The 27,481-nt window shown below is 50.4% G+C and overlaps 2 protein-coding genes across 2 annotated transcripts in view; one reads left to right on the top strand and one right to left on the bottom strand.

The window, feature by feature from the left end:
* Positions 1 to 246: 246 nt before the first annotated feature.
* On the bottom strand, positions 247 to 1,110 carry LOC139323109 (uncharacterized protein DKFZp434B061-like). Its single transcript, XM_070952330.1, has one exon. The coding sequence runs from the start codon at positions 1,108 to 1,110 to the stop codon at positions 247 to 249; it is 864 nt and encodes a 287-aa protein (XP_070808431.1).
* Positions 350 to 27,481, top strand: part of ZBTB16 (zinc finger and BTB domain containing 16) — a 132,953-nt gene continuing 105,821 nt past the window's right edge. The window contains exons 1-2 of the mRNA XM_070952633.1: positions 350 to 415; positions 2,523 to 3,848. Of these exons, the coding sequence (XP_070808734.1) occupies positions 2,602 to 3,848 (1,247 nt within the window). The 5' untranslated portion in view covers positions 350 to 415; positions 2,523 to 2,601. The remainder of the gene's footprint in view (positions 416 to 2,522; positions 3,849 to 27,481) is intronic.

Here is a 27,481-nt window from a genome sequence, read left to right as displayed (position 1 = left end):
GAGCATGTGCAGAGTGCCGCTCCTGCGCCGGGCGCGCGCCTTCCTCCCTCCCTCCCTCCCTCCCCCGAGGGAGCGGGCGGGCTGCGGTGGCGGGGCCGGGCACTAGGGGTCAGGGCAGCCCCGGCCAGGCGGGCGAGGGGCGAGGGGCGGGGGGGGCGGCGCCGGCCGGTGCCAGCAGTCAAGATGGTCTCCGGCGGGGGAGGCGGGGGCGGGGCGGCTCCGACGCGCCTCGCCAGCCCGGCAACGTCAGGCAGCGGCTGGTGATTTGCTGGCCGCGCCGCCGAGCCCCGCTAGAGAGGCTGGAAGCGGGCGCTGCGAACTCGGCTGCCGCGCCGCCGGCGATGCTCTGCCCTCGGCCGCCGCCGCCGCGGGGTCTCCAGCAGCCCGCCCGCCTGGCCCGGGACGCCGCGCGACGGTGAGTGGCCGGGACGGGCCGGCGGGCAACTTGCGCCCGGCTGCTTCTTCGACGGGCGGGCGGGCGGGCGGGCGGAGGGGCTCGGGACGGGGCGGCGCAGCTCCTGCAGCCCGGCTCGCTCCGCTCCGACGGGCGCCGTTTCCAGCCCGGCGAAGCCGCCTTGGTCCGGGGGAAGCGGCGGCGCCTGGCCCCCTCGGGGCGCTCCGAATGCGGGGCCGCTCAGGAGAGCCCCGGGCGGCTGCTTGGAGGTCGGACGGACGGACGGACGCCGAGCTGCGCGCTGGGCGGGCGAGAGGAGCCCGAGGCGAGGGGCTTTCCGCGGGGTCCGCCCTCCGTCCCCTGCCCGCTCGTCGGAGCGCGGCTTCGCCTCGGACACGCGACTCGGGGCTCGAAGGCGGGGCTGGGCGCGGACGGCGGGGGGCGCTTTCGGCCGCTGCTCCCGCCCTTCCTCCGCCGGCCAGCCCGCCACCCTCCGGGCTCCCCTCGGGCGGGACTCGCTCCGGAGGAAAAGCTCGCCGGAGGCCAACAGGTCCCGCGTTGCGCAGCTGCCTTTCCTCGGGAGGGGTGGGGGGCGCAACGGGTCCCGTCTTATCCCCCCCTTTTTGGGTGGGGGGCTTCCGGACCTCCCTCTGCAGGAGCCCATCTTTAAGCGTCGAGGAAAGGGAGGGGCGGGGACCCCCGAAAGGGCTCCTCATCCCTTCGTCGGATGGGGGTGGGGGGATTGCTAGATTGACCGTCCCCCCCCAGCCCCTCCTCTGTCAGGTGCCCCAGATCTGGGGGGATCATCCAGCTGCTCAGCCGCTGCTGATGAGGGAGCCCCCCCAGCCCCCCCCAAGAAGGTAAGAATTGGGGCTTTTCCCTCGAAGTGGCCGCAGTTATCCGGGCTGACCCCGGGCAGCTTTTAAAGGCAGTGTCCTCCTTGGAAAAATCCCCCCTCCCCGTTTTCAGTCGCGAGGGGGTCTGTCGCGTAGAGGAGCCGCTGCTTTTAAAGCTTGGGTGGGGGGAAGAAGTTGCTCCCTCCGAAGAAGTTGGGCTGAAGCCTTTAACAAAGGCTGCCTCTTTCCCTGGGGAGGGGTCAGGGTGGGCCAGGCTCTGCTTTCCCACTTGAGTTGTATGGGGGGGGGGAGAGAATGTCATTTTGGGAAGTAGAAGAGCGTGGGAGAGAGTGTGGCCACCCCAATTTGGGGCTAGAATTGGGGCCCCCCATTTCTTCCCTCTCTTTTCCTCTTCTTTTCTCAGTCTTAGCAACTTATGGGGTGTGAGGGGGAACAACACAAAACTCCTCCCTCAGGAGACTCTGGGTGGTTGGGGTTGTGTGTGCAGTGATACTACAATACTGTCCCAATTCAATTTGGGAAGAGGTAGATGAGTATTATGGATGGGGCACCACTAAGAAATCCTCAACGTTCCTCGGGTTAAGGGTTTTGATAAACAACCAACCTGGGAAGTGGGGGGGGGGAGACCATCCCGTAAGAAGGCAGGGACAAGCCGCTTCCTTGGTGTTGCCAGGGAAACCACACAGCCGTGTTTGGGCAAGCTGGATATTGGAGAAGTTGGGCTGGTTGGAAGAAGACTGTTCAGGATGCCCACCTAGGTTAGATGGTGGGTCCTTCTCCTGTTGAGCCACCCTTCCTGTGCCCACCCAATGAGGTTCAGTTTTCTTTTGGTCAGAGAAGGACTTGACCAAGTGAAGAACCAAAGCTGATCCAAAGGTGCTTTTTTCTCAAGAGGCAAGTGGACTTTCTGGTTTTTCTTTGAAGACCTTTCGCTTCTCATCCGAGAAGCTTCTTCAGCTCTGCTCTTCGGCTCATCCAAGAAGCTTCTTTGGTGAGTGGAAGAAGCTTCTTGGATGAGAAGCAAAACATCTTCAAAGAAAAACCAGAAAGTCCAGTTGCTTCTTGAAAAAGCTCCTTTGGGACAATCAGGACCTGGAGGACTGAGACTCTCCATAGACAACCAAGGCTGATGTCCCTTCACCTTCTCTTTCCCTCCCCACCTGGACTGACAGCTCTTTCCTGCCCTCAGGTTGGGTTCTTTGGTGGGTTTCCATGTCCATGAACTACGCTTCCCCTAAAAATTTCTGTTCCTTCCTGCTTTTCCCTTCCAGATTGTTGAACTCCTCAAAAGACAGCTCCAGACAGTGCTGTAGAAAGACTCCCTAATGCCTGCAGCCCGGAAGGATCATTATGGATTTGACTAAGATGGGTACGATTCAGCTCCAGAACTCCAGCCATGCGACTGGCCTTCTCCAGAAAGCCAACCAGATGCGCCTGGCCGGCACCCTGTGCGATGTGGTGATCCTGGTGGACAGCCAGGAATTCCACGCCCACCGGACCGTCCTGGCATGCACCAGCAAGATGTTTGAGATCCTTTTCCATCGCAACAGTCAGCATTACACCTTGGATTTTCTCTCGCCAAAGACCTTCCAGCAGATTCTGGAGTACGCCTACACCGCCACCTTGCAGGCCAAAGTTGAGGACCTAGATGACCTGCTGTACGCGGCAGAGATCCTCGAGATCGAGTACCTGGAGGAGCAGTGCTTGAAGATCTTGGAGACCATCCAGGCGTCAGAAGACAACGAGGCCGAAGTCAGCATGACCGACGGCGGTGCGGAAGAAGAGGAGGACCGGAAGTCCAGATACATTAAGAACATCCTGCTCTCCAACCATTCCAGCGAAGAGAGCGGCTACTCCAGCCTGGCCGGCCAGGCCCTGATGGGGACGATGGTGGAACACAGCCCCTCGGTCTCCACCTCCTTCGGCCTGGCGGCCATGAGCCCCACCAAGACTGCCGTGGACAGCTTGATGAGCATCGGACAGTCGCTCTTGCAGGGGGCTCTGCCCCGCCAGGCCCTCGAGGACTTGCACTCTGCCAATGGCCGGTGCCCGGCCGTGTCCGAGCTGAAGACCGAAGCCATGCAGGTGGAGGAGGCCTCCAGCCACGAGAGCCCCAGGTCAGGAGAGCTGGGCGCTTCCGGGGGGGACAAAGCGGAGGATAAAACCAAGCAAGGACCTGGCACCCCGACCCGTAGCAGCGTCATCACCAGCGCCCGGGAACTTCACTATCCCCGGGACGACAACGTGGAGCAGCCCCTCGAGGCGGTCCAAGGCCCCCCAGTTGGGCCAGACCTCTTGGCCTCCCACGGGGAGAAGACGATGGGCATCTACTCGGTGCTGCCCAACCACAAGAGCGAGTCCATGCTCGGACTGCCCGTCTCCATGGCCCCCACGCTGCACGTGCAGCCGGCCCTGGCGGTCTCCATGGACTTCGGCTCCTACGGAGGGCTGCTCCCTCAAGGCTTCATCCAGAGAGAGCTCTTTAACAAACTCGGGGAACTGGCCGTGGGGATCAAAACCGAGCACCGGAGTGTCGGGGAGCAGTGCAGCGTTTGCGGGGCGGAGCTGCCGGACAACGAGACGGTGGAACAGCACAGGTAGCTCTTGTCTCCCTTCTTGGGGTTTTGCGCTCAGAAAGCTTGTTCTTGGGCGTCAGGCAAACTGGCTGCGGTTCTGAGGTTTCTTTTTTAAAAAAATTCCCAGCAAGGCAGTGAGTTGCAGGCTGCGCCTCTTGTTAGGAAGAGAAGATAAAAGAGGCTTTGGAGAAAAAGGACGCCGGGTAATTTAAAGCCGAGAAAAGGCTCTGTAGGGTAGGTGGCATCTTTGCAAGTTGATCTTCAGAATAGGAATGGGGGCTCCGGGAAGGAACTTCTCTTCTTCTTCAGCCAGGGCTGACCATGAAGCTGGTTTATGCTAATGCCTTGGACACACCAGCATGGTTTCCAAGCGGCAGGATTGCTAGGGAGTTAGAGGAAGACCAGGGACACCAGTTTCCTGAATGCATTTGCTCAGCCACGGAAGTCTGGAGTAAGCGTGTCCCTTGGTCTGGTCCAGTTGTTGGACTCCTCTTAAGTTTGTCTTTGGGAGGAGACTGTGGGAGGACAGAAACTGCGGACGCCACAAGTGTGTTTTTCCAAGAAAGAAAAGAGATTCTTCTACACTGCTGAGACATAAGTGAGAGGCTGCAGTCCAAGGAGAAACTTTGGCCCTTTGCATGCTGTGAAATGGTTGTGTGTTTCCCCCCCCCCCAAAGGCCAGTGGTGGGTGATGGGAGTTGCAGTCAGTGGCACCTGGATGGCCATTCTTCGGTCAGTTTAATTTGCCCCCCTTAAACTCAGCTTTATTCTTGTAGAAGCTGCTCCAGTTTATTAATGCAAAACGGGGTTGAAATAATGTTTGCTGGGCTAAGCTGAGTTGCTCGCTAGTAGCTACTTTCACTTATGCCAGTTTAGCCTCGGCCTTCTGGATGGCAAATTTGGACGCCAACATGCATTTTTTAGGTTTATGCAGAAATTGCTGTTTTGAGCACTGGGTCAGTTTGTGATGATTGCCAGAGTTCGTTTTTATTGCTTGTTCTGTTCTAAATATGGTTAGAATTTCTGCAAGGGTTTGCTGTCAATCTTTGTAATATCTCCACGTTAACTAAAAACCAGCATATTAATGCTCTTCTTTTGGGACCTATTGCTGATAGATTCCCTTAAAAAAGAAAGTTTCAAATGTCCTTTTGGGTTGATGACATCCACGGTGCTTTAAGTGGAGCAGCACATTAGAAACAAATTGCTCTCCGAAGGGAGGTTAATACGTGGAAATCTGTCTTCACTCAGTTGTAGTTTCGAGCATCGCTTTTGTTTGAACTCGGCTGCTTAAGAGGTCTCTATTTTTTTAAAAAAAAAAGAAATCATGTCAAATGCATGGAAGGGGAGAATCCATTTTGACAGGCAGCGTTTTCTTGAGAAACTCGGTGGGTCTGTCTATTTCTTGTGGGGACATAACTTGCTTATTCCTGTTTTCATGAATGCCGGTTTACGCTTCGCTTCTGGGCTTCTCCTGAGCGGGCGGTTGATCCTTTGGGGGGGGTTCTCTTTGCCAATTAGAAGCCCCCCCCCCTCGGCTCCTCAGTCTGCCTGTGTGAGTCTGGAAGGTAGGAAAGGCTTGGCAGCCCTGCTTGGCTGCACCTGGCCTTCCTTGTAATGCAGAAAAACAAAATTTGTGCCCAGCAGCCCCGTGGCTTCGTCTTGTGCAAACATTTGTAGCGGAGGTGCAGAGTGAAGCATATTTCTTGTGCCTCTAATACTGTGTAAACATATTACAAGGCAGCCTGCTAATAGGATTCGAGCCACAATGCAGAAGATGCTCAGAGATGTTTTAATGAGCCGACAAGTTTAATTACTGTACTCCAAATGTACATAATGTACGTTGGCAAGACCGGTGAGGAGCAGCCTGCTTTGGGCTTGGTGATTTTTAGAAACAGAAACTCAGCCTAGAGTGGGACAGCCACGGTGGCTTTCTCTCTTCTGAGCAGGGCCACAATTTATGGGCAGGTGGGCTGCCTCTGGCACCCCTCCCAAGCGCTTTGCCCATTGAGGTCAACCCCTCGGCCATCAGGCCACCCAGGAAGGACTGATCCCCCTCCCACAAAAATGGCTTTGCAAGCATTCAGGGTTGGCTTTTCAGACCCCGGCCCCTGCCAGCCTTGGTTATATTGAGCTCTTCTGTAGCCAGGGACCAGTTTCTGAGTAAGGGGCACCGCTTCCTGGGGTATGTTGAGCCTCCTAAAGACCTGAGGATAATGGGAAGAGAGGAGCAAGCTGGAGGGGGCTTGGAGCAGCTTTCCTGGATTTGCTGTGAGGACAGAGAGATCTGGAGCCCCCCAGGGAAGTCCTGAGCCTCACAACCTGGCTTGCCTTCTCTCTGAAGACCCTTAATGTTGGGTGGGTGGGTGAGTGGGGGGGGTCACCATTTCTGTTCCTCACCTGGGCTGTGGAAATGTCTGGGGCCTCTTTCTCCAGAAAGCAAGGAGGGAGAAGTTGGCTCTCCAATATCATGGAAGTTAGGAAGAAACGTTCTTCTGTCAAACCATAGCAGTCTTTTGAAGGCCAGGTCATGCCAGGAAGCGGTGGTCCAAGATTTCCTTCTCTCCCCCACCCCCCTTGCCAACCTCTGGTTCACAGATCAGGAAGGAGCTTTCTTTCTTTCCGAGGTGCTCTGGCATCAAGGTGCTTTTGGCCAATTGGCAAGTGTCACAGTTAGGAATTTTAAATACTGAGCCATTCTGGAATTGCCAGAGGTGGTCGATATCCTTGGCTGTTTCTCCCATCCCTGCCGGTTTCACTCCAAGGTTTGAATTTCCTTCCTCCCTTGAATTTCCTTAATCCTGTCAAACGCTTGCTTGACTCCACGCAAACTGGCGAATTGATGAGTAAGGTGGCAGGTTTTTCAGTCTTAAAAAGGTGCATTTAAAAAAAGAAATAGAAAGGCTGGTGGGGTTTTTTTTTTTTTTTGTCTAAAAAAAGCGGCTTTTTTAAAGCGTCATGTTCTGTGCTCTTTTAGATGTAATTGAAGCAACACCTGTAGTTGGCAGAATTATTTATTTATGATGCTCTTAACACAGCCTGGCTAGCTGTTTTATTTCCAGGGAAGGAAATGCAGGGCCAAAAGGGAAGATTCAGATAGCGTCGTCCTTTCTAAATGATGTGATTTATTCATATGATTATTTATTATTAAATTTATACGATTTCAAAATTGATGGGACAATCTAGCAGAAGCTAATTAGGGGTTTATTTCAGAGGACAACAAGGAGAAGAGGTAATTTTCATGAACTGGACTTAGCTGCAACACCTATTAATGGATTTTGCTTAGGACAACAATCAAACCAGAGCTAGACGCTTGTGAACGTGCTTTAAATCAGTTGTGAAGTTGTGTTATCTGCCGACACGCTCTTCCCAGTAGTGGAACTAACGTTTCAGCAATCCATTACCACCCGTGAAATGTTTCCTCCCACGATATGGCCCAGATTTAGTTAAACTTTGGGGGTCATTTAAATCAGGCCATCGAATCTGGAAAATTTCAGCTGAAGCTGCTGACAATTTTGGTGTCCCTGATATTTGTTGCAACCTGATTTTTTATGAGACGTGACACATTGATACCAGTGCCTGTGGTGTTTTTTTTTTTTTTTTCCCTCTTAACTCCCCCTTCTTTGGAGGTCATTTTGCTAAAACAATTTTTAAGCCCCAGATCAGAGGTTTTATTAATAATCGTGATTTCCAAAGGGCAGTGGGATGCTGGGGAAATGAGAGTAAATTTCAATTGTTTAGAGCTATGACTGTGGCCAGATTTCATTCTTATTTGTCTGAAAAAGTTGACGCGTCGATGTGCAATATCTTACCGAGAAATCTGAAGAATTTCCATGTACTTCGATACTATACTTTGATACTATGGTATTGCTTTTTCATCTTTTATTAATACAAAGTGATACATTTAATATCTAAAGCTAATTGATGCTCAGAACTGTACAAACCTTAATTTAAAAGGTGGGCTAATTTGAGGAATTTTAGCCAAACCTGCTAAAATTTAAAATCTTTAGACTCATGAATGAATGTTAGCATTAATTGAATTTCTGTCATTCTTTTGAATGCTGCTTTTTTTTTTTTTTTGCTAAATTCTGTATGGCGGAAACAGTGCCAACATATTTGTGGGCAAAATGTGTGTAACAAAAGATATTCAGACAGAAGGAATTCGCAGTTGGTGGCCATGATTCCTCTGTTCCGGTTTCCCCAACATCTTTGGGTCTTCAACCTCTTGACCAAACTTCCTTCTTACTTGAGACTTGCAACTTTGCTACCCACCTGTTTCTCTCTTCCAAATGGGGCCGATGGTTCTGACTCAACGGAAGATGCGTCGAGCGCTTACTTCCGCAAATAGAAAGTTTCCAACAAGGTTCAGAGATGGTCAGATTTAATTTAATGTTTGCATTGATTGCGGCTTTTAGTTGCCAGTTTGGGGAACGGAATAACCAGTGCGGGTGCTTTTAAACTCAGTGGAATAAATGAAAGCATCATTCCTTTTTTTCCAAAAGCAATTATCCTTTTATTTCAGAGTGACACATGGAATTTGTGGGGGGGCGGGGGGGGGCTCGTCCCATGCCTGCGACTTTGGATCAGGTGTGTGTGTATGTGTGTGTGTTTGTGTGTACGCGCACTCAGGCGTAATCAAAAAATCAAGCTGGTGGCCACAGTGTTATGACGGCATCTCCAGCGTGTTGGCCAGATGCTGTGATCACCTCCAGCTCTGGATCTTGGAGAAGACAATGGGTCCATGTGTGTTTTTTGTCTCCTGTGTTGCACTAACCGCTCTGTGATGGATTGCCTCTGGCTTCTCCCCACTCCGTCCTGTCTCCCCTCCCCCCCCTAAAGTTTGACAGTGATAACTTCCAGAATGTGTCTGGGCTGGCTTGGCTTCTTTCTGGCTGATGGACCTTATTAGTGGCACCTGGCATTGCAACCGACTAATGGAAAGCAGTGCACTGGGGAGGGTCTTTGTGGGCCAGCCCTGGTCCGGCCATTGAAGGGCTTCTTCTTTGCTTTTATGGGCGAGAGGACTCCGGAAACGAGTGCTGCCGGCTGGCCAGGTTCAGGGCCCTGACCCCGGTCGGGAGCTGGGAGCCTGGAAGGAGCCCTCCCCAGAAAGGAGCCGGGAGGAGCTGTTTCTCATCAGAGGTGGAGAGCCGTCGTGTGGCCTTGAACCTTGGGAGCTAACTGTTTCCATTCATGGAATGCAGGCTGGTGGTGGAGAAAGGGGCCTGAGGTCCACTTGTCCTTCCAAGAGACCTTGGGCAGGGAGAAGATATTGAGTTCCTTCGGCAGTTCCTCCCTTTGGTGGTGACTCTGAAGAAGTGCTTTTGATGTCATGGATGGATGGATGGGTGGGTGGATGGACTGACCAATGGACAGACTGACTGACTGACTGACTGACTGACTGACTGACTGAGTGACTGAGTGACTGAGTGACTGAGTGACTGAGTGACTGACTGACTGACTGAGTGACTGACTGACTGACTGACTGACTGACTGACTGACTGATGACTGAGTGAGTGAGTGAGTGAGTGACTGACTGACTGACTGAGTGACTGAGTGACTGACTGACTGACTGACTGAGTGAGTGAGTGAGTGAGTGACTGACTGACTGACTGAGTGACTGACTGAGTGACTGACTGATGACTGAGTGACTGACTGACTGACTGACTGACTGACTGACTGATGACTGACTGAGTGACTGACTGACTGACTGACTGACTGACTAGTGACTGACTGATGACTGAGTGAGTGAGTGAGTGACTGACTGAGTGACTGACTGACTGAGTGAGTGAGTGAGTGAGTGACTGACTGAGTGACTGACTGACTGACTGACTGACTGACTGACTGACTAGTGACTGACTGATGACTGAGTGACTGACTGAGTGACTGACTGAGTGACTGACTGACTGATGACTGAGTGACTGACTGATGACTGAGTGACTGACTGAGTGACTGACTGACTGATGACTGAGTGACTGACTGAGTGACTGACTGAGTGACTGAGTGACTGAGTGACTGACTGATGACTGACTGACTGACTGGTTGGTTGGTTGGTTGGTTGGTATAGTGTGCCTTTTTCAGTAGCAACCCAGGGCATCTTACAACATGTAAAAACTACATGAATCAAACATAATATGGAGCATAAATAACAGCTAGATAAATACCAACTACATCATGGGCTTTCCCTAACACTGCAACCCCTTGGCCTGGGAATGCATGCATGACAGCAATTCTGGGCCAACCTAATCTCCGGAATAGGAGGCACAGCCTTCCAGAGAACAGGCATTGCAACACAGAAGTCTTGGGTGGGTCCAACAAGATGGCAGTTTTGACCAATGAGATCGCCTTCCCTGCTGGGTCTAGTGGGGTGGGTAGATATAATCAGGGAGAGAGGCTGTCCCACAAATCAGAATAATAGGGTTAGAGGGGACCTTGGAGGTCTTCTAATCCAACCCCATGCACAAGCCAAGGTAACAGGTAACAGTAACAGAGTTGGAAGGGACTTTGGAGGTCATCTAGTCCAGTCGTAGGAGACCTATACTAGGGATTCGAACCGCCAAACTGCCGGACCTTTCTGATCGACAAGCTCAGGGTCTTAGCCACTGAGCCACCTAGCCAGGCTATACCATTTCTGCTGGTTCTGGATTGGCCACTGGAGGCCAATGGGACTTGTGGAGCAGAAGTGCCTCCTGGATCAACTCCTGCCCTTTGGAAAGGTTAAAACTCAAGGCATTGCTTTGAGAAGCTGTGCTGACCTCTCTTCCCAATAGGGAAAGCCCTGGTTGGTTGTTTTTTTTTCAAAACATAATCTGGATTTATTGGCGATGGTGCATTATTCCTGGTCCAAACGCTTTCTACAACTGCATCAAGTCAGACTCCTGCAAGCTTAGCTTGGGAGGGGGGCTTCCTTAAAAGTGGAGCTGCCTCCCCCCTCCCAAACAAAGCCCAATGGATCACTGTTGATTGACAGCATCGTGGCAACCTCGCCGAAGGGACACAAAGCCAGCCATTTTGACTTGGCTTGAGAAGACGGGAGGAGTCAAGAGTGGGGAAGTGACCTCGGCTCCCGCTCGGGGGCTCGAGAGCCGAGGGGGCCACCCAGGATCAACTGACCTCGAGACCTGAAGTGATTTGGGGAGCCATCAGGGCCTCCGCAAGAGGAAATCTCTTCCTTCCTTGGCTCAGTGCAAAAGTGATGATGGCTCAGCAGCAAAAGCAGCAACAGTGATGGATGGACTAAACCTGGTTAACAGCTTGTTGATCACTGCAGAGCTTTGGAGATCCACGAAGCTGGGTCTGAACGCCTGGGAAAGCCTCGCCAGGCTTTCTGCGAAGGATTCGGAGGTCGAAAATTTGACTTTCCTGGCTCTGTTCCCTCCAATGACAAATCCTTTGAATTAGGAGTCCTGATCCTAATTAATTAATTCCTCTCTTAAAATGGCCCCATGGACTCTGCTTTTTGACCAACGGTGCTTGGAAGGGTCCCGCAGGGTGTCCTTTGAATTGGCCAGCTGATATACCGGCAATGATAATGCGCTTTGCTCACTAATTCTCATTCTCTCTCTGAGAGAGAGAGAGAGAGAGAGAGAGAGAGAGAGAGAGAGAGGGAGGGAGGGAGGGAGGGAGGGAGGGGGGAGAGAGAGAGAGAGATGTTGTGGGCCATCAACCCAGCCAATTCACCAAGGCTTGACTATCTTCGAGGGAAGGAAGAAATACTTGAAGGATGAAAGGAGCAGAGAGCCACAATCTCGTTATTGGTCATTTCATTTTAACAGATGTCAGTTCTCAGCCTCTTTTGCAAAGTTGAATTAACCACAACTAAAATGGATGATTCTCTCTCTTTCTCTTTCTCTCTCTCTCCATCTCTTTCTCCCTTCCTCCCTCTCTCTCTTTTTTTCTCTCTCCCTTTCTCTTTCTCTTTCTCTCTCTCTCCATCTCTTTCTCTCTCTTTCCCTCTCTCTCTCTCCATCTCTCTCTCTCTCCATCTCTCTCTCTCTTTCCCTCTCTTTCTCTTTCTCTCTCTCTCCCTTTCTCTTTTCTCTCTCTCTCCATCTCTTTCCCTCTCTTTCCCTCTCTCTCTCTTTCCTTCTCTCTCCCTTTCTCTCTCTCTCCATCTCTTTCTCTTTCCCTCTCTTTCTCTTTCCCTCTCTTTCTCTCTCTCTCTCCATCTCTTTCCCTCTCTTTTCCTCTTTTTCTTTTCTCTCTCTCTCTCCATCTCTCTCTCTCCCCCTTTCTCTCTCTCTCTCTCTCCATCTCTCTCTCTCCATCTCTTTCGCTCTCTTTCCCCTCTCTCTCTCTCTCTCTCTCTCTCTCTTAAATCTGGGATGCAACTTTCTTTTGCAGCTGAGTGCTGCAGCCTTGGGTTGCACCGTTAGGAGAAGAAACAAAGACCACTAAAACATCACGTAAAAGGAAGCCCCCCCCCCCTCCATTTACCCCAAAGATGCCACAAATAATTGTGAATGTCACAATGACACCCAACGCCACAGCCTGAGTAATTGCCTGCTCTTTTCAAACGGGGAGCAGATTCATCGTTTCCTTATCCCAGCGCCCGCCCGAGCGGTTTTGATTGGCTTCCCTGGCGAGGGGCTCCTTTTCATTCATAATTAGCAACTGTTTTACCCACCCTGATGGTTTCAACGAACGACTTCTAAAAATGAGTAATTACTGCCTATTTCCCATCAGTCAAACACGGGGGCCACTCCGCCGCCTGATGCCGAGGAGGATGTGAAAAAAAATATTTCTGTTTGCAGTTAATTTTAGCGGCAGGCCGATCATGTTAACCGGCTGTAATTGTTTCCAGATATGGACGATATTTTAGTGTGTTGGGATGAAGGGTCGGGTAAGTGCTTACTTCCTGTGTAAATTAGCTTGTTCTATTCATCCTGGCCAGACCTGGCTTGTGTCACTGGGGTGTCAGAGCCCCCCTTCTCCTGGCCTGACACCAGGAGGAGAAAGCTCTCTCGCCCTCCGCTCTCTTGGGCCCCCTGGTCCGGCTTTCAGAAGATGCCCGCTTAAGGGGTCACAGCCTCCCCAAAGCAGATGGCCAGGCTTGCTTCCCCACAATGCCTCTCACTGGCATTGCCTTGGGGGCATGCTGGGAAAGTTTTAAATGGCAGCCTGCCAGCCTTGGGACTGGCAGGCCTCCAACTGGAAAAAGGGGGGCAGTGGGTGCCTTTTTTTTGCTCTTCTTGAAGTAACGCTCCTGGGGTACCAGACGGGAGATGCCGAGATGGCCTTGGATGCCAGCTCTTGGCCAGGCCAGTTCCGGCAAGTGGGGAAGGAGGGAGGGGGAGATCTGGGTCTCCGAAGACCCTGGGGTCAGCAGAGGCTTGAGGGCTTGGGAAGCAAGGGGTCTCCTGCTCGAGAGGAAAGGTCAGGAGATGCTGGCCTGCTGGATGGAGCCTGCTGGGCCTTTAGGAGATGTTGCAAGGGAGTTTGGGATGAAAAGGAATGCTTGGAATAAAAAGGGGCACCCGCATCTGGGAAGTAGGGACGTGGTGGCTCAGGGGCTAAGACGCTGAGCTTGTCGATCGAAAGGTCTGCAGTTCAGAGGTTCGAATCCCGAGTGCCGTGTAACGGGGTGAGCTCCCGTTGCTTGTCCCAGCTTCTGCCAACCTAGCAGTTCGAAAGCAGGTAAAAAATGCAAGTAGAAAAATAGGGACCACCTTTGGTGGGAAGGTAACAGTGTTACATGCGCCTTTGGCGTTGAGTCATGCCGGCCACAGGACCACGGAGACGTTTTCTTCGGACAGCGCTGGCTCTTTGGCTTTGAAACGGAGATGAGCACCACCCCCTAGAGTCGGGAACGACTAGCACATATGTGCGAGGGGAATCTTTACCTTTACCTTTACTTTACATCTGGGAAGGATGGTACTGACCCCCCAATTCCCCAAAATATGGGGTATCAGTTTCTGATGCTGGTAGCTCAAGAAGGGTGCTTCATATATTGATTTGTGACCTCAATTGAGCCCAAAATTTCTCTTGCTAAGCAAGGCAGTGGTTGTGAATTTTGCTCCATTTTATGACCTTTCTTGCCGCAGTTGTTAATTGGGCTTCCGCATTGACTTGGCTTGCCAGAAGGTCACAGAAGGGGATTGTATGACCCCCCAGGACACTGCAGCCGTCATAAATACGTTGCCAACTGTCTGGATTTTGACCACAGAGAGGCTGCAACGGTCGTTAAGTGTGAAGAACTGTCTTAAGTCACTTTTTCAGTTCCGTTGTAACTTTGAACGGTCACTGCATGAACTGTTGTAAGTCAAGGACTGTCTGTATTTACAGCATCCTCAAAAACCATCTTGCTTGCCATGGTGCGGGAGAGAATCTGTGCCCCCCCTCAGCCCTCTTTGGTGATACTCAGAGCTGCTCCCCCTAGTGGACAAAAAAGCCCATAATCCAGGATGGGTTATTCTTTTGGGGGGGGGGTGTATAGGGGCTTGTTTAAGAGGGCGGAAAGGGCAACCCAGCTCTCTCCCCCAGATAAGTCTGCCCCTTTCGTTTAGGGGCAGAGAGGCTCTCTTCTCTTCTCTTCTCTTCTCTTCTCTTCTCTTCTCTTCTCTTCTCTTCTCTTCTCTCCTCTCCTCTCCTCTCCTCTCCTCTCCTCTCCTCTCCTCTCCTCTCCTCTCCTCTCCTCTTCCCTTCCCTTCTCTATTTTCTCTTTTCTTCTCTATTTTCCCTTCCCTTCCCTTCCCTTCCCTTCCCTTCCCTTCCCTTCCCTTCCCTTCCCTTCCCTCCTCTCCTCTCCTCTTCCCTTCCCTTCCCTTCCCTTCTCTATTCTTCTCTCCTCTCCTCTCCTCTCCTCTCCTCTCCTCTCCTCTCCTCTCCTCTCCTCTCCTCTCCTCTCCTCTTCCCTTCCCTTCCCTTCTCTATTCTTCTCTTCCCTTCCCTTCCCTTCCCTTCCCTTCCCTTCCCTTCCCTTCCCTTCCCCTCCCTTCCCTTCCCTTCCCTTCCCTTCCCTTCCCTTCCCTTCCCTTCCCTTCCCTTCCCTTCCCTTCCCTTCCCTTCTCCTCTCCTCTCCTCTCCTCTCCTCTCCTCTCCTCTCCCCACCGCTTGGGGTTTAACTCCTGGACTTAAATGCGCTGTATTTTCCCAAGGATGCTTTATAACAACTTTGCATGAAAGAGAGATAGTCTGTAGCCAATTGTGCAGGGAAGATGGATGGTACCCTTCCTGGACGACTTTGGTACCAGCAATTTGGTATTTAATCCAAGTCTATCTCGGTTCTGTTGAATGGCGCTTAAACTTCCGGGTTTTTTTCCCTAATATACAAAAGCAACTAAGTTGGAGATGATTTCAGATCAAAGGGAAGTTCTAGGCATGGCTGAAGGAATGGACTACCAGGAAAAAAAATTAACGCTTACCACGTATTTGTGCAAAATGGGTGTGTGCATATTTGTGTCTTGTATGTACTTGTACATAATTCTCAAGCACACTTCGGTGCATTTTTTTTAATGTTGCTTCAGACTGGCATCTGTAGATTTGGAATTGGATAACTCTGCGCCGAAGTTGCATGAAATCAATTTCTGAGTCATTTGTAGTTTATTATGCTAAACCAGAGATGGTAGATATACTGATGGGCGTATCTCTATCTCTGTCTCTATTTTGCTGTGCTTGGGCTCACCGCACTAAATCATGCTGAAAAAGTAAATTAGTTCTGCATACAGATGATGCTATAACTCAACAGGAGTTTTGGAACTCTGCATATTTCTTTCTGTAAATGCAGTGGGTAGAAGTGGTTGCGATAGTGCAAGGCGTAGCTGGAGAATTCTGGGAGTTGAAGTCCAGACATTTTAAAATTAAAATTAGCAAGACTGGTGTGAGGCATACACACTGTCCTTTCTTTTAGGTCATGTTGGCGTACTAGCATATTTTGGGGGCTGAGCCTTCTGAAATAAAGTGTGCATTAGTGTACGTGTGCATTTGTGTTTGTGCAACTCAGATTGGACTAGATAAATGGAATACACTCATTTCTCCCACCCCCAGCCCCACAATCGACTCCTGTGAGCTGTCCTGCAAGACTCCAATCTGTTTAAATTGTGTGCTGTGGTTTTGCTGTCCAGTGTTTGCAGAACTTAGCCAACTATTTCAAGAACTCCGGTATCTCCTCGAAAAGTTTATTGTCCCAGGAAGCAAACAAGAAACAATGCAAAGTCCGTTCTTTTGTTGTTTGCTGTTTTCATCACGAAGAAGGCACGGGCAATTTTGTACCAGGGTATAAGGAGGGGGGAGGGGGGGAGAGAAGGATTTTATGAGGAATTCAAAAGATGGCCAAAAAAGTTGAGGGAGAACCTCCATGGTTGGGCACAACCAAATTTATCCACCAAAACGTAAGCGAATCTTCTCAAGAATTCCACAAAGCTGTAAACCAGCCTGTGGGATAGAGACCAGATCCATGGATCTCCATCTTTTAAAAGTCTTGGTTGTCCTACATTTAGCCAATCTTGAGTTGGGAGCAGAGGTGTCAGACATCTGGTGAGTTGCAAATACTGATAGCTGTGACTTCAGAGGTCTGGAGGACACCTAGTTAAGAAAAGTTGATCCATGCCCAATGAGTGGGCTTTCAGCCTCCCCTCTACTCATGAATCTTTTGACAGTCTGGAATATTCTCCCTGGAACATACGGAGATTCCCATTCAACATTATCCTGTCTAGATTGTAGTTCACACTTCTGTGAGGTCTACTTAGCTGCTTCTCCTCTCAAGGAAGCCGAATGTCGGTTTTTTCATTAAAAGAGATGCTAAATATAACCGAGAATTGGCAATTTACAAAGAACATGCAACTGAAACAAGGCCACACCACAGAAAAACTGCTGGTCCCAGTTCTTCACCTTCTAGAAACTTCTGAAGCACCCCAGTGTAGTGTCTCGAGCGTATCGGTGCTGCTGGCCTGGTGGTCGGACACTCACTTTTCCGGTTCTTGATCATGTCTGAGTTCACCGATTCTGTTTAGTGGTTTATTTTCTTTGTATTGCTATTTAAAAATAAAGAAGATGATGTCCTCCAGGACTTACAGAGCTGAAAGAGACTCCAGTTGCTCAGTTACTCCGAGCAGCCCAAGGATGTGCAGGTTGACTACAAGATTGAATGGAAGCCTCTGCTTGGCCTGTTTTAAGGCCAGCCAAGCTGGATATTTTTAATGATGAGCTCATTTATGCAGATGTGTGGATGAATTTTGCATCTTTAGCATACGCTGATGTTCCCAAGATAACGTCTAGGAAAGTTGTCCTTTGATGCAGTGGAAATATTCAGAAATTCAGAACCTCTCCGAGGTGCAATATACTTAAAATATATTCTGAAATATTCAGAAATGCAAAACCAACCTAAGTGTAAAGTGGACTTAAAAATAGGAGCAGGACAACTTTAATAGTTGGCCGTGGTTGGTGGCCACTCCGTCACTTTAGGTCCTTTTTTTCACCAAAGACTAAGGAGGAACGTGGTGATTACAGACCGTTGTCTGTGGCTCAAGTCAGAGTTACGGGTTTTTACCTCGTAAAATTACAGACAATCATCTGGGTTCACAGCTGTATTTCCATCCTTCCTGTTCTGACACTGATTTATAGTAATTAATAGAAGAATGTAAAGGCGGGAGATATGATTCACTTTTCTTGTAACCGTTCATTCAAGTGCATTTTGAAGGGTAACCAAAAAGTGCCTTAAAGGGGGGGGGGGAAGACAGTTTCTGCTAAATTGGAGAGATGACAGGTGTAAGGGGAAAAGTTCTGGGGAAACAAAAGCCATTTAAACTGGCGTGGACTTTTCTCTTCCTTCCGTGGAGGAGCAGATGAACGACAGAGCAGCAAAGAAAATAATGAACATTTCATAGTATAGGAGAGCCCACTTCCTGGTTGCCCTTCGCTTTCTTTGGCCAAAAAACGCACAATGGAGAAATTTTAGGGGATGCTTCTCTAGGTGAATTTGCACTCCCCCGGCTGAGATTCACACGTACTTTTACATCAGTTCTTCTTAAACTTTTGGAGACCTCAGAATACAACTGCGCTCACACACTCATGTACATACACACAGAGAGAGAGCAGGGGTGGGTTCTACTTACTTTTACTACCAGTTCGCAGCGGGAGCATGCATGCGTGTTTTTCTTTGCTTGTGCGCGCGCACTTCTAAACAAGCGCAGATGACCCATGATGATGTCATGGCAGGTAGGCGGAGCCTCCCGTCGGTTTTACTACCGGTTCTGTAGAACCGGACAGAACCGGGAGCAACCCACCACTGACACAGAGGGAGGGAGGGAGGGAGGGGAAAAAAGAGAGAATACATACATATTTAGTAATCCAAAACCCCCTAGGAATTGTTCTATTAAAAAAAAATAAAAATAAACAAAAATAGTACAGCCAAAAAATATTCCTATTATTCCTATTCTTTATCCACCCTCCCTCCCCCCCCATATATCTTGCAGATGGGAAAAAAAGCTAGTAGGATGTTAAAGCTGGATCAGAGGGGGGTTTTTTTGGGCAGACTTTCCTGCGTCCTTCATATCCAGACTAAGATTGGCTAAATCAATTCTAAGACTATTAAGATTGCGAACGCCCAAGTTCTGACATTGGGTGCCGCTTGTAGGAAGAGCAGAAAAGCCACTTTTCCTAAAGGGAGGAGGGGGAGATTAGGAGGAGCGTCTTCTGGCGCTTCTAAAAATCAGAGATATGTGTTGTTTGAGGAACCAAACCCATAAAGCACCCTCATTTTTGCAAAGGGGACTGCATGGTCTCTGCCTTCATGGACAGCCTTCCTCCTCCTTTGAGATAGACTTCCGTGGGCTTTGAATGCCGGGTAGGGGGGTGGGCTGCCAGGGCCCCACCGAACGGGTCTGAAGGAGGAGGCACCGCTTGGTCCCCTCTTGATCAAAGATTGAACTCTGCAAGCCACACTGGCCGCGTCCCCCTGGCCGCAGCACAGACAAAGGCTTGGCTGCTTCACACCCCCCAAAAGAGGGAAGCGCTAACTGAACAGGATGAGCCCATCTTCTTCTTTCTTCTTTCTTCTTTTTCTAAATAGAAAAGTGTTCTCATCTGGGCTGCGTTAACTGCTGGGAGGGTGGGGGGAGCCGTGCGTGTGTTTGGCCTTCTGCCGGAGGTGCCAAAACTTCGTCTGTCGATGGCTGAAGGGTCCTCGTGGTTGCACCACACTCTTTGCAAGGCGCACGAGCTGCCGTTGCGTAGGAGAGGGGGGAGGAAGAAAGGGAGGTGTCGGAGGCTGGCACCACATGCGCCAAATAGAAGCTGTTGAATCCTTCAGAGCAGCGTTTCTCATCCTTGGCCACTTGAAGATAGGTGGATGTCCATAATTCCATAATTCCCCAGCATGCTGGTTGGGGAATTCTGGGAGTTGAAGTCCACCCATCTCCAAATTCCCTAGGATGAGAAACACTGAGAGAGAAAGATGTAAAGATATAGGGAAGTGGGAGGGGGAGGGGAAAAGTACAGGCGCACAGCTGCTGATTAGAACCATAGAAATTTAGGGCCAGGATGGATGGTGGAGGTCTTCTCTAGTCCAACCCCCTGCCCAAGACAGGAGAGCTTATTCAAGCCCAGAGAAGTACCATGTTTCCCCGAAAATAAGACCCTGCCTTATATTTTTTTGAACCCTGAAATAAGCACTTAGCCTTATTTTCGGGGAGGTCTTATTATTTTGGGGTACATGGAGGAAACCAGAGGAAATGACAGGGAACGACTGTGTATGCATTTAAATATTTTCAGGGAGGGCTTATTTTCAGGGGGGGGGCTTATTTTAGTGCATGCGCTCAAAAGCCCGATTGGGCTTATTATCAGGGGAGGTCTTATTTTCGGGGAAACAGGGTAGCTTTCCTTATGGAAAAAGTTATGGAACATTTCTTAAGTTCCAAGGCAACTAGACACCCCCAAAAGGCACTCATGGACCCCCCCCAATTCAATTTTTAAAAATCCCATTTTAAAGAAGCGTCCGAAATTCTGCAAGATCGCAGCGGGTGAGACGGTGCCAACTGGGCAGAGACACGTGAGATTTGGGTCGGATGGTTTCCATGTCACCGGATGCCTAGAAAGGGTTGGTGCCTGCTGTCTTAAATTATGGGACACCCCCTCGCCTCCCCCTCCAGTGGAGCTTAATGACGTAGCCCTGCACAGGTGCAGAGAGGTTTGCGTTACGTGGATTGGAGTTTACAAGGGATTGTGCAAACTTGGCTTGTGCTTCAGGGAAAAGTGGGTGTAAGGAAGGCTCCAACAGGACCAAGGAGAAGGCAGTGTGAGAAACCCCTTCGCTTTCTCTCCACCTTGTGAATAAACTTACTGGGACAGCCAGAAATTGGCAGAGAACCAAATGCTCCCCCAATAATAAAGAGGGAGTTGCCAATCACCCTGTCTGGGCCTCCTTGTCCAGGAAGCTGATCATTTCTGGAGGGTTCAGCCCAGGAGGATTTGGGGGCTCTCCCAATGTCTTCGCTGGCCCCCTTCCTGTCTTCTCTGGTGCTAGAGCTGGCCTCGCCCAGAACGGGCTGCTGGCATCTTGCTTGGAGCGACCCCAACTCCCCCTTGTCCTTCTCCCCAGCCCCCCCCCAACCCCAGCTCCTCCTGTCTGGCAGGAAGGGGGCGAAGCCCTTTGGGGCTGGCAATTGGGCTGGCTGGCCAGGCAGGCTGGTAAGCAGAGATTTCCCCATAATGGGGGCTGATCTATTGGTGGCTCCGGCTGTATCTTTCCCGGTGGCTCCAGGGAGGTTTTGCAACGGGTCTCCTGATTTAAAGAATTTGAAGCCTTTGCCGGTATCGATCCTGAGCTTATCTGGCCCTTTAGCTAGAGGCGGCTCTTCTACCCAGATGTAACTTAAAGCAAGGCAGAAAGGTATATCACCCCCTTGCTGGCATTAATTAGGGCTGGCGAATGCATTATTTAGAGGGGGAAAAGCCACAGCAGCCTCCCCTGGCGATCATCGAGAGACGGGCAGGGACGTGGCTGGGCTGGGGGCCGGTCTGGCCCAGGCACAGCAGCCCCCCCTCTCCCCTGTGCAGGAAATGCATCTGGGGTTCAAGAGTTGGAGGCTTCCAGAGAAACCTGGGGGCGTTTTTGTGGGTTTTTTAAACTCCAGAAACACTTATTTCCAAGAACAGAAAGGCTGCAGTTGGCTTTTGAGGCCTCCTCTTCATTGGCTTTCTGGGGGAGGGGTGTCCCAATCCCCCCCAAAATCCCTTCATGGGAGGAAGAGACGAGTATTGATTCCTGCTCCAGGGAGGAGTCAAGAGGAAACTCTGATTCTCCGATGACAGAATGTCTTGATGGGCAGTTTTCTCTTGGATGGGACTCTTCAGCCGTCCTGGCCTTTTCTCTCGTGTTTGGCTGGGGGGTCTCTGGGGGGACGGTCGGCAAAGGATCCAAGTCGAATCCAGACAGACACAGAGAAGGAGACGTGTGGGGTGCTTGGTGCTCTCTGAGCCTGGCTGTTTTCTTGAAGGCATTTCATGACCCAACTAGGGAACATTATCAGTGCTGGAAGGGAATGGGGTTTGCTTGCCCTTTCTTGGCGGTTTCTTGATTAGACTGTTGTTTACTGTCAGATGCTTTGTCTGAACTCCTTGTTTGAAGGGGATATCCTGACTGTTTGCCTTCTTCCTTGCTCAGCCCAGCACCCAAAGCTGCTCCCCAACGCGCTTAGTGGAGTCCCCATCTATCTCTCCCTCAGGGCCCTCCCTTCCATGCCCCCCACCCACCCACTGGTCACCCTGGGAGCAGAGCTGCTTCCCTGCCGGAGGCATCTGGAAGGTCCGGCCTTTTGTCTGGAGGCCAGGGAGCTTACAGTAGACGGGTTCAGAGGTCAAGGGTGAGCCACAATGGGCTGAGCGGGCTGGGCATATTTATTTACAGTTCTCCCTTTCAGGGCAGTGGGGCTCCCCGGGACCACCGTGAAAAGCTTCTGTGTCTGTTCAGTCAGGCTTCCCAAGGCCTGGAGAGGGCAGAGCCCAAAGGCTGGTGGGAAGGGAGGCCAAGGACCACAACACAGGTTGCTAGAGACCAAGGAGGGCTCTCTTCTAAGTCTCAGCCAACTTGGCCAAGAGAAGGGAGTGTGGAATGAGAAAAAGCTTGTTTCAACGTTGCCTCCTGCCTCTCCGCCTTTCATCAATGCCCAGGGCTAGGCAGAGCCATCACGGTGCATCTTCTCCTGCCCTCCGAAATGGGGACCTCCATGGAGTCCACATGACCTGCAACAAGGAAAGATGCCTTTTGCTCTTCCCTGGAAGACTCTGAAAGTCCAGTTCAGGAGTGTCCACAGGTGTGGTCAAAGAGGGCAGCCACCATGGTGCCACTGAAGCTCTGCCTGTTCTCTATTTGTGGAATCCAAAACATGGTTCTCCCCTAATGCCCTGCCTTTCATCTCATTGTCCATCAACAGCATTTTCATCTGCCTATTTTAGCCCTACCAGCTCAACCTGGTAACGCCAGCTATCCTTGCCAATGATGCCCAACTCAAGGCCTGCAGGAACTCCAGGCCATCCAAGGTCCTTCACTTGCAGCAAGTGGATTTCGAAAACACCCCAACTTCCCGGGGACTCCCCAAGGTCATTGCTAAAGGAGCCAAGCGTTCTCTACGGCCTGTTCAACCAGCTCCTTGGTGGGAAGAGGCGACAGCCTGGTGTTTGGAGCAGATGCGGGCAAGAGCCGCTGTGTACATGCTATTTTGGTGCCTCCTTTTGTCATGCAAATTGGGACTTTCCACTTCTTCTCCACAATTTGGGTTGACTTGTAATGCGATGCCGTTAAAGCCCTAATAATATTATGCAGCATCCTCACCTTTTCCTCTAAGGCGGAGGGAGGCGGCTGTGCAGGTCTCTGGAAGTCGGGGTGTGCTATGAGCCCCACCCCCAAATTTTAGCAGGAGGCAGCTTGCCATCCCACAATGAACCAGGCTGGTCACGCAGCTCGGTTTGCTTTCTAGTGGGAAAGTGGCCATGTGCTGTGACTGGGCAGGAGGCCCTCTGTTTATGACCTTCACAGCATACAACCATACTGGGCAGGCTCCATCCCGGTCATATGTCAAGGACTACCTATTTTAAGCACCACTGGATAAACTTGCAGGGTTTTCAACTTGGGATCTTGGAGGTCATGCAGTCGAGCCTCCCAAGAGCAAGACATGAAGATAGACTGCTCTTGGGGGAAATGAGTTGAGATCCATTCTTGTTGCTTGTAGAGTCAGTTCCTCTGTTTGGAGGGGGGGATGAGGGGAGGCGTGAATGGGAGGCGAGAAGAGAGGTTGTCCCAAAAGGGGCTTTTTCAGAAGGCAACTGGACTTCTTTGTTTTTTTTTCTTTTGAAGATGTTTCACTTCTCATCCAAGAAGCTTCTTCAGCTCAGTCTTCAAAAGAAGAAACCAGAAAGTCCAGTTGCCTCCTGAAAAAAAAAAAAGGCCCTTTTGGGACAACTATGGCCTGGAGGACTGAGAATCTCTACAGACTTTTAGCTATACAATTTGGGATGAAGATCCTTGGAATGGGGTGGGAGGAGGAATGGATTTCCAGAGGAAAAATTGCAGTCTACAGGAATCATTTGCACCACTCAGGTGGCCCTGAGGACACAGATAAACCTCCAAGTAGCCTCAATGACTCTCTAAAACAGTGTTTCTCAACCTTGGAAGCTTGAAGATGGGTGGACTTCAACTCCCAGAATCCCCCAGCCAGCAGCGCTTAGGGACCTACCCCGCACTCCATATTCATAAAGTAACCCACTCTTTCTAGGGCAGTGTTTCTCAACCTTGGAAGCTTGAAGATGGGTGGACTTCAACTCCCAGAATCCCCCAGCCAGCAGCGCTGACTGGGGGATTCTGGGAGTTGAAGTCCACCCATCTTCAAGCTTCCAAGGTTGAGAAACACTGCTCTAAAAGGATGCAAAATGACCAACTGTCTGCAAGGAATAGAAATCCCTCCATTCCTCACTGTCCTGTCAGAGCTGAAGAAGCTTCTTGGATGAGAAGTGAAATGTCTTCAAAAGGAAAAACTAAGAAAGTCCACTTGCCTCCTGAAAAAACACCTTTGGGGCGACCATGGCCTGGATGATAGGGAATCTCTACAGAGAGGAGAGGTTCTCCTTTCTGGATCATGGGTGAAGCTTCTGCAGGAAGGACCTTCAGGAGGTGGGTCTCTCGAACGCTGCTGCCACCGAAACAGGCCCATCTTGGCAGCCGAGTGCATTTTCTGAGCCGCCTCTGATCCGCTCACCCCCAGCAGCCTTGTGATCTCTGATGGAAACCGGCACAGCAAATAATGTTCCGTTAACAAATTACAGCCCTACCAGAGCAGCTTTGAAATCCATTTAACTTTTCAGCACTCTGCACCCTTTTAAGTGTTGCAAACGGTTAGCGCTGATAGGTTACCTTCCCTTCCCCCCCCCTCACACAACTCTCTCCCTAGGCTATAATTAGGGTCCCTTACATGGAATTGGCTTAGAATTGGATTTAAAGGAGATAAGAATCAAATTACCAGTATTTATCTTGTAAATTCCAGAAGATCTACTTAAGATGCGATATAAAAAAGGATTTACGACAGGGGACATCACATCACATTTTAGGCTATGAAATGTAAACTCCTCTGCTGCCTTTAAGCATCGGAAGAATATGCGCTGATATTACAGAATTATCCCATCGCGGGGCTAAGCCTTTCCTGCAGCTTTCGAGGTCACTTTCTGAACAAATTGGGACCTTCCCCAGGTTTTCAATCGGCCCTCTGCACATCCTCAGGAGCCCTTTTGCCGGTGAATTCTCACATTCCAGGTCAACCCAGCCTGGATTTTTATGAAACGGAGCCCAGCCTGAAGGAACCTTTGCAAAAAAAAAAAAAAAAAGAGAGAGAGATTTCTTTCCTAGATGATGACAAATCTCCGTGGCGGGTTAGAATTACTGGTGGCCCCCGAAGCATGGAAATGCATCAGTCATAACCTCTTTCCTTTCGTGAAGGTGACTTAGCTTTCTTTGTAAGGCCACCATAAAAGCCATCACTTCTATTAAACACATGCTTTATGGGCAAAATAAATAATCTCCGCGTTTTGAAAGTCCGGTGCTTGAAGGGCCATTATTCTGTTCGATCCGCGTTATTTCTTTGGCCCCCAGAAGAAGTGCTTGGACGTTGAATGTGGCCGAGCCTCCTAACACGTCGGCCTCACAAAGGGCTTCCTCGGTTAGAACTTTAATTTCCCCATTAAACCGTTCAGGAAGATTTACCATATGCTACAAATCATTGATTACTGCAGGTTTGTGAGGTTGAACTCTGCTCAATTCTTTCCCTCCAGAGAAGAGTTTCCAGGAGTTGCTATAGTTTTCCTTGGCCTCCTCTGACCGGAAGGCCGGGCTGAGCTGCACCTGATGAATGGCTGGGGAGCTTCCTTGGCGTCTGCCTGTATGCCTGACGGTCACCCTCCTCCTCGTCGTTCAGATCAAAGGCAGCAGCCGAAGTGGGGCTTTCTGGAAACCCAAATGAAAGGCTGACAGGCTGGTGGGTGTGCTGGATTGTCTCTGGCTGCCCACGGGCCCTCCTCGCATTCCCACTGCCAGTTTCTCCAGCAGCACTGAGTCCCAGGGCCCGTCTTATTCTTATTTATTAAAAGTGCTTGCATTGCACTCCACCCACTGACCTTCTCTAGCTTGGACCCAGGGTGAGAACCTGGCCACCAAGTCATCCTTCAGCACAGTTTTTCTGCATTAACCGCAGTTGCCTTGCTTGGCGCATCACGCCGAGTTGGAAACAGGGGTGGGCACAAACCACACGCAACCTACGAAGTCATGTCAACCAAGTTCCATCATGTGGTTTCATGTGGCGTGTGAACTCAACCGCTAACTCATGGAGGAGGAGGCTGCCTGACACCCCCCCCCCCTGCCCTCCAGAAGCCATTATTTCCTGTCCTTTTGGGTCTTTGAGGGGGAAATACCAGCAGCCTAGACTTCAGGCACGTTCTTTGTCAACTGAGTCATTTCCAAATCAACATTTGAAGAATAAAAGTACCGTCTCTCTGCCGTCCCAGGGCAGATTTAGAAACTGGGCCGTTGCATTTCCTCCCAACTCTGGAAAGACATTCGGAGGAACTGCACCTTTGAGGGTAACCTGGGGCCCATCTTAGCAGGTAGAAATGTGTGCCTCCTGTGCGATATCGATGTTTTTTGGGTTTGTTTTTTTTTTGCTCAGCCGGTCTGCAGGTTTCCACTCCTCCTTGATTCAATTTGGACCCGCAAGACTGACAGCCTCAAAAACCAAACAAATGGCAGCTTCCTTCCTTTTTTTGCTGGTTTGCTGTGGGCCACCTGGCAGGGATGGAGTAGGGAGTGGGGAGGGGGAGCAGAGCTTTCGCCCGTCGGTTTTCTACAGTAAATATTTTAGACACCCTCCTCCTCCTTCTCTCCCCTTGCAGTAAATTACATATTAAAGGATCTTGGTAACCGAACAGGGGTTGCTGTGCGATAAGGTTGAGGAAATCAATATGTTTGCCATGTGCCTGCTTGTTTATGACACTCGCTTCTGGAACGCTAGAGCACTTTCTGTTTGTTAAAGCTGCATTTCAGAAAAGGGCCGGCCGCCACCTCCTTCGTCGACTGAGCCGTGCTCGGATGGAAAAAGGTGCAACGGTTATCGATTTCTCTCCCTCCCTAACTGTGAACACTGATGCCGTGGGGTTTCAGGGGGCTGCCTGGCTTCCCCCCCTTCGAATAGGAGAAGGCTGGCCATAAAAGCCCCATGCACGGCCAGATGTTGGCCTAATCAGGCCAGGGTACAACACAACAGCTAGATCTAAATGGAAGATCTAAGACAGTCCTGGTTGCTCCTTCTCCATTTCATTCTTGCTCTGATGTCTTTGCCACCTTGCTCTTCTCTTCCCTAGGATCATTTCAGCTCTCCCCAGTCAGTTTCATGGGGGGCACTTTTCAGCCTGTGCGTTGAAAGGGGCACCAGTGAGTAGAAGAAGCGGAGGGCATACATTTGATTTAGAGCAGGGCTTTGCCCCTCAGCAGAATTCCTTGCACCCAGGACAATTGGGGTGGAGGGAGTTTTTAAGTGTCCCCCCCCCGGTCATTGAGATGGCTGGGAGGAAGGGTTGGCTCAGCTCAAAAACCCAAAATACAAGGAAAGGATTGCCACACTAAGAAGTAAAACCTGAAGCCAGTTGGGCTACAGTCCCTTGGAAGGTTCAACTCAACCAAGCAAAGTCCTTTCTGGGACTTGTGGTGAGGAGGCAGTTGGAGCCCCTCAAACAATGCAGCGGTTATGCAGAAGGTGAGCCAAAGCTTTTTAAAATGGACTCACATCCTGCAACGAATTTTGGCAGCGATTCTTTCCCTTTAAGCAGAGGTCGGAAGTATGAAGTAGTGATGGCGGAGCAGCTGAATATTACTTGCTGCCCTTTCTTTTTGGTAGAGCTGTGCTCATCACCCAATCTTGCCTTAGCAGCACAACCTTTGGAAAACTTGCAGGGAAAGGGTTACCCCCCCTCCCCAAACATTTTGGAGTTTTGATGATCCCCAACCAGATAATGAAAGTTATAGGCCAAAACATCTGGAAGAGGCTCCATTACCAGATTCTTGGCTCGTGGCACCACATAAATACTTTATTGTGGAGATGGTATAGGAGAAGAATTGTGTTAATCAACAGTAGTCAAAAATCCGAAGGCATCTGGGAGTAGCTTTTCAGACTAACAAATTTCATTAG

Source organism: Pituophis catenifer, unplaced genomic scaffold (genome assembly GCF_029215685.1).
Source record: "Pituophis catenifer annectens isolate HBS135680 unplaced genomic scaffold, rPitCat1.0.hap2 SCAF_12, whole genome shotgun sequence".
Lineage (NCBI taxonomy): Eukaryota > Metazoa > Chordata > Lepidosauria > Squamata > Colubridae > Pituophis > Pituophis catenifer.
This window is presented reverse-complemented; position numbering and strand designations above follow the sequence as displayed.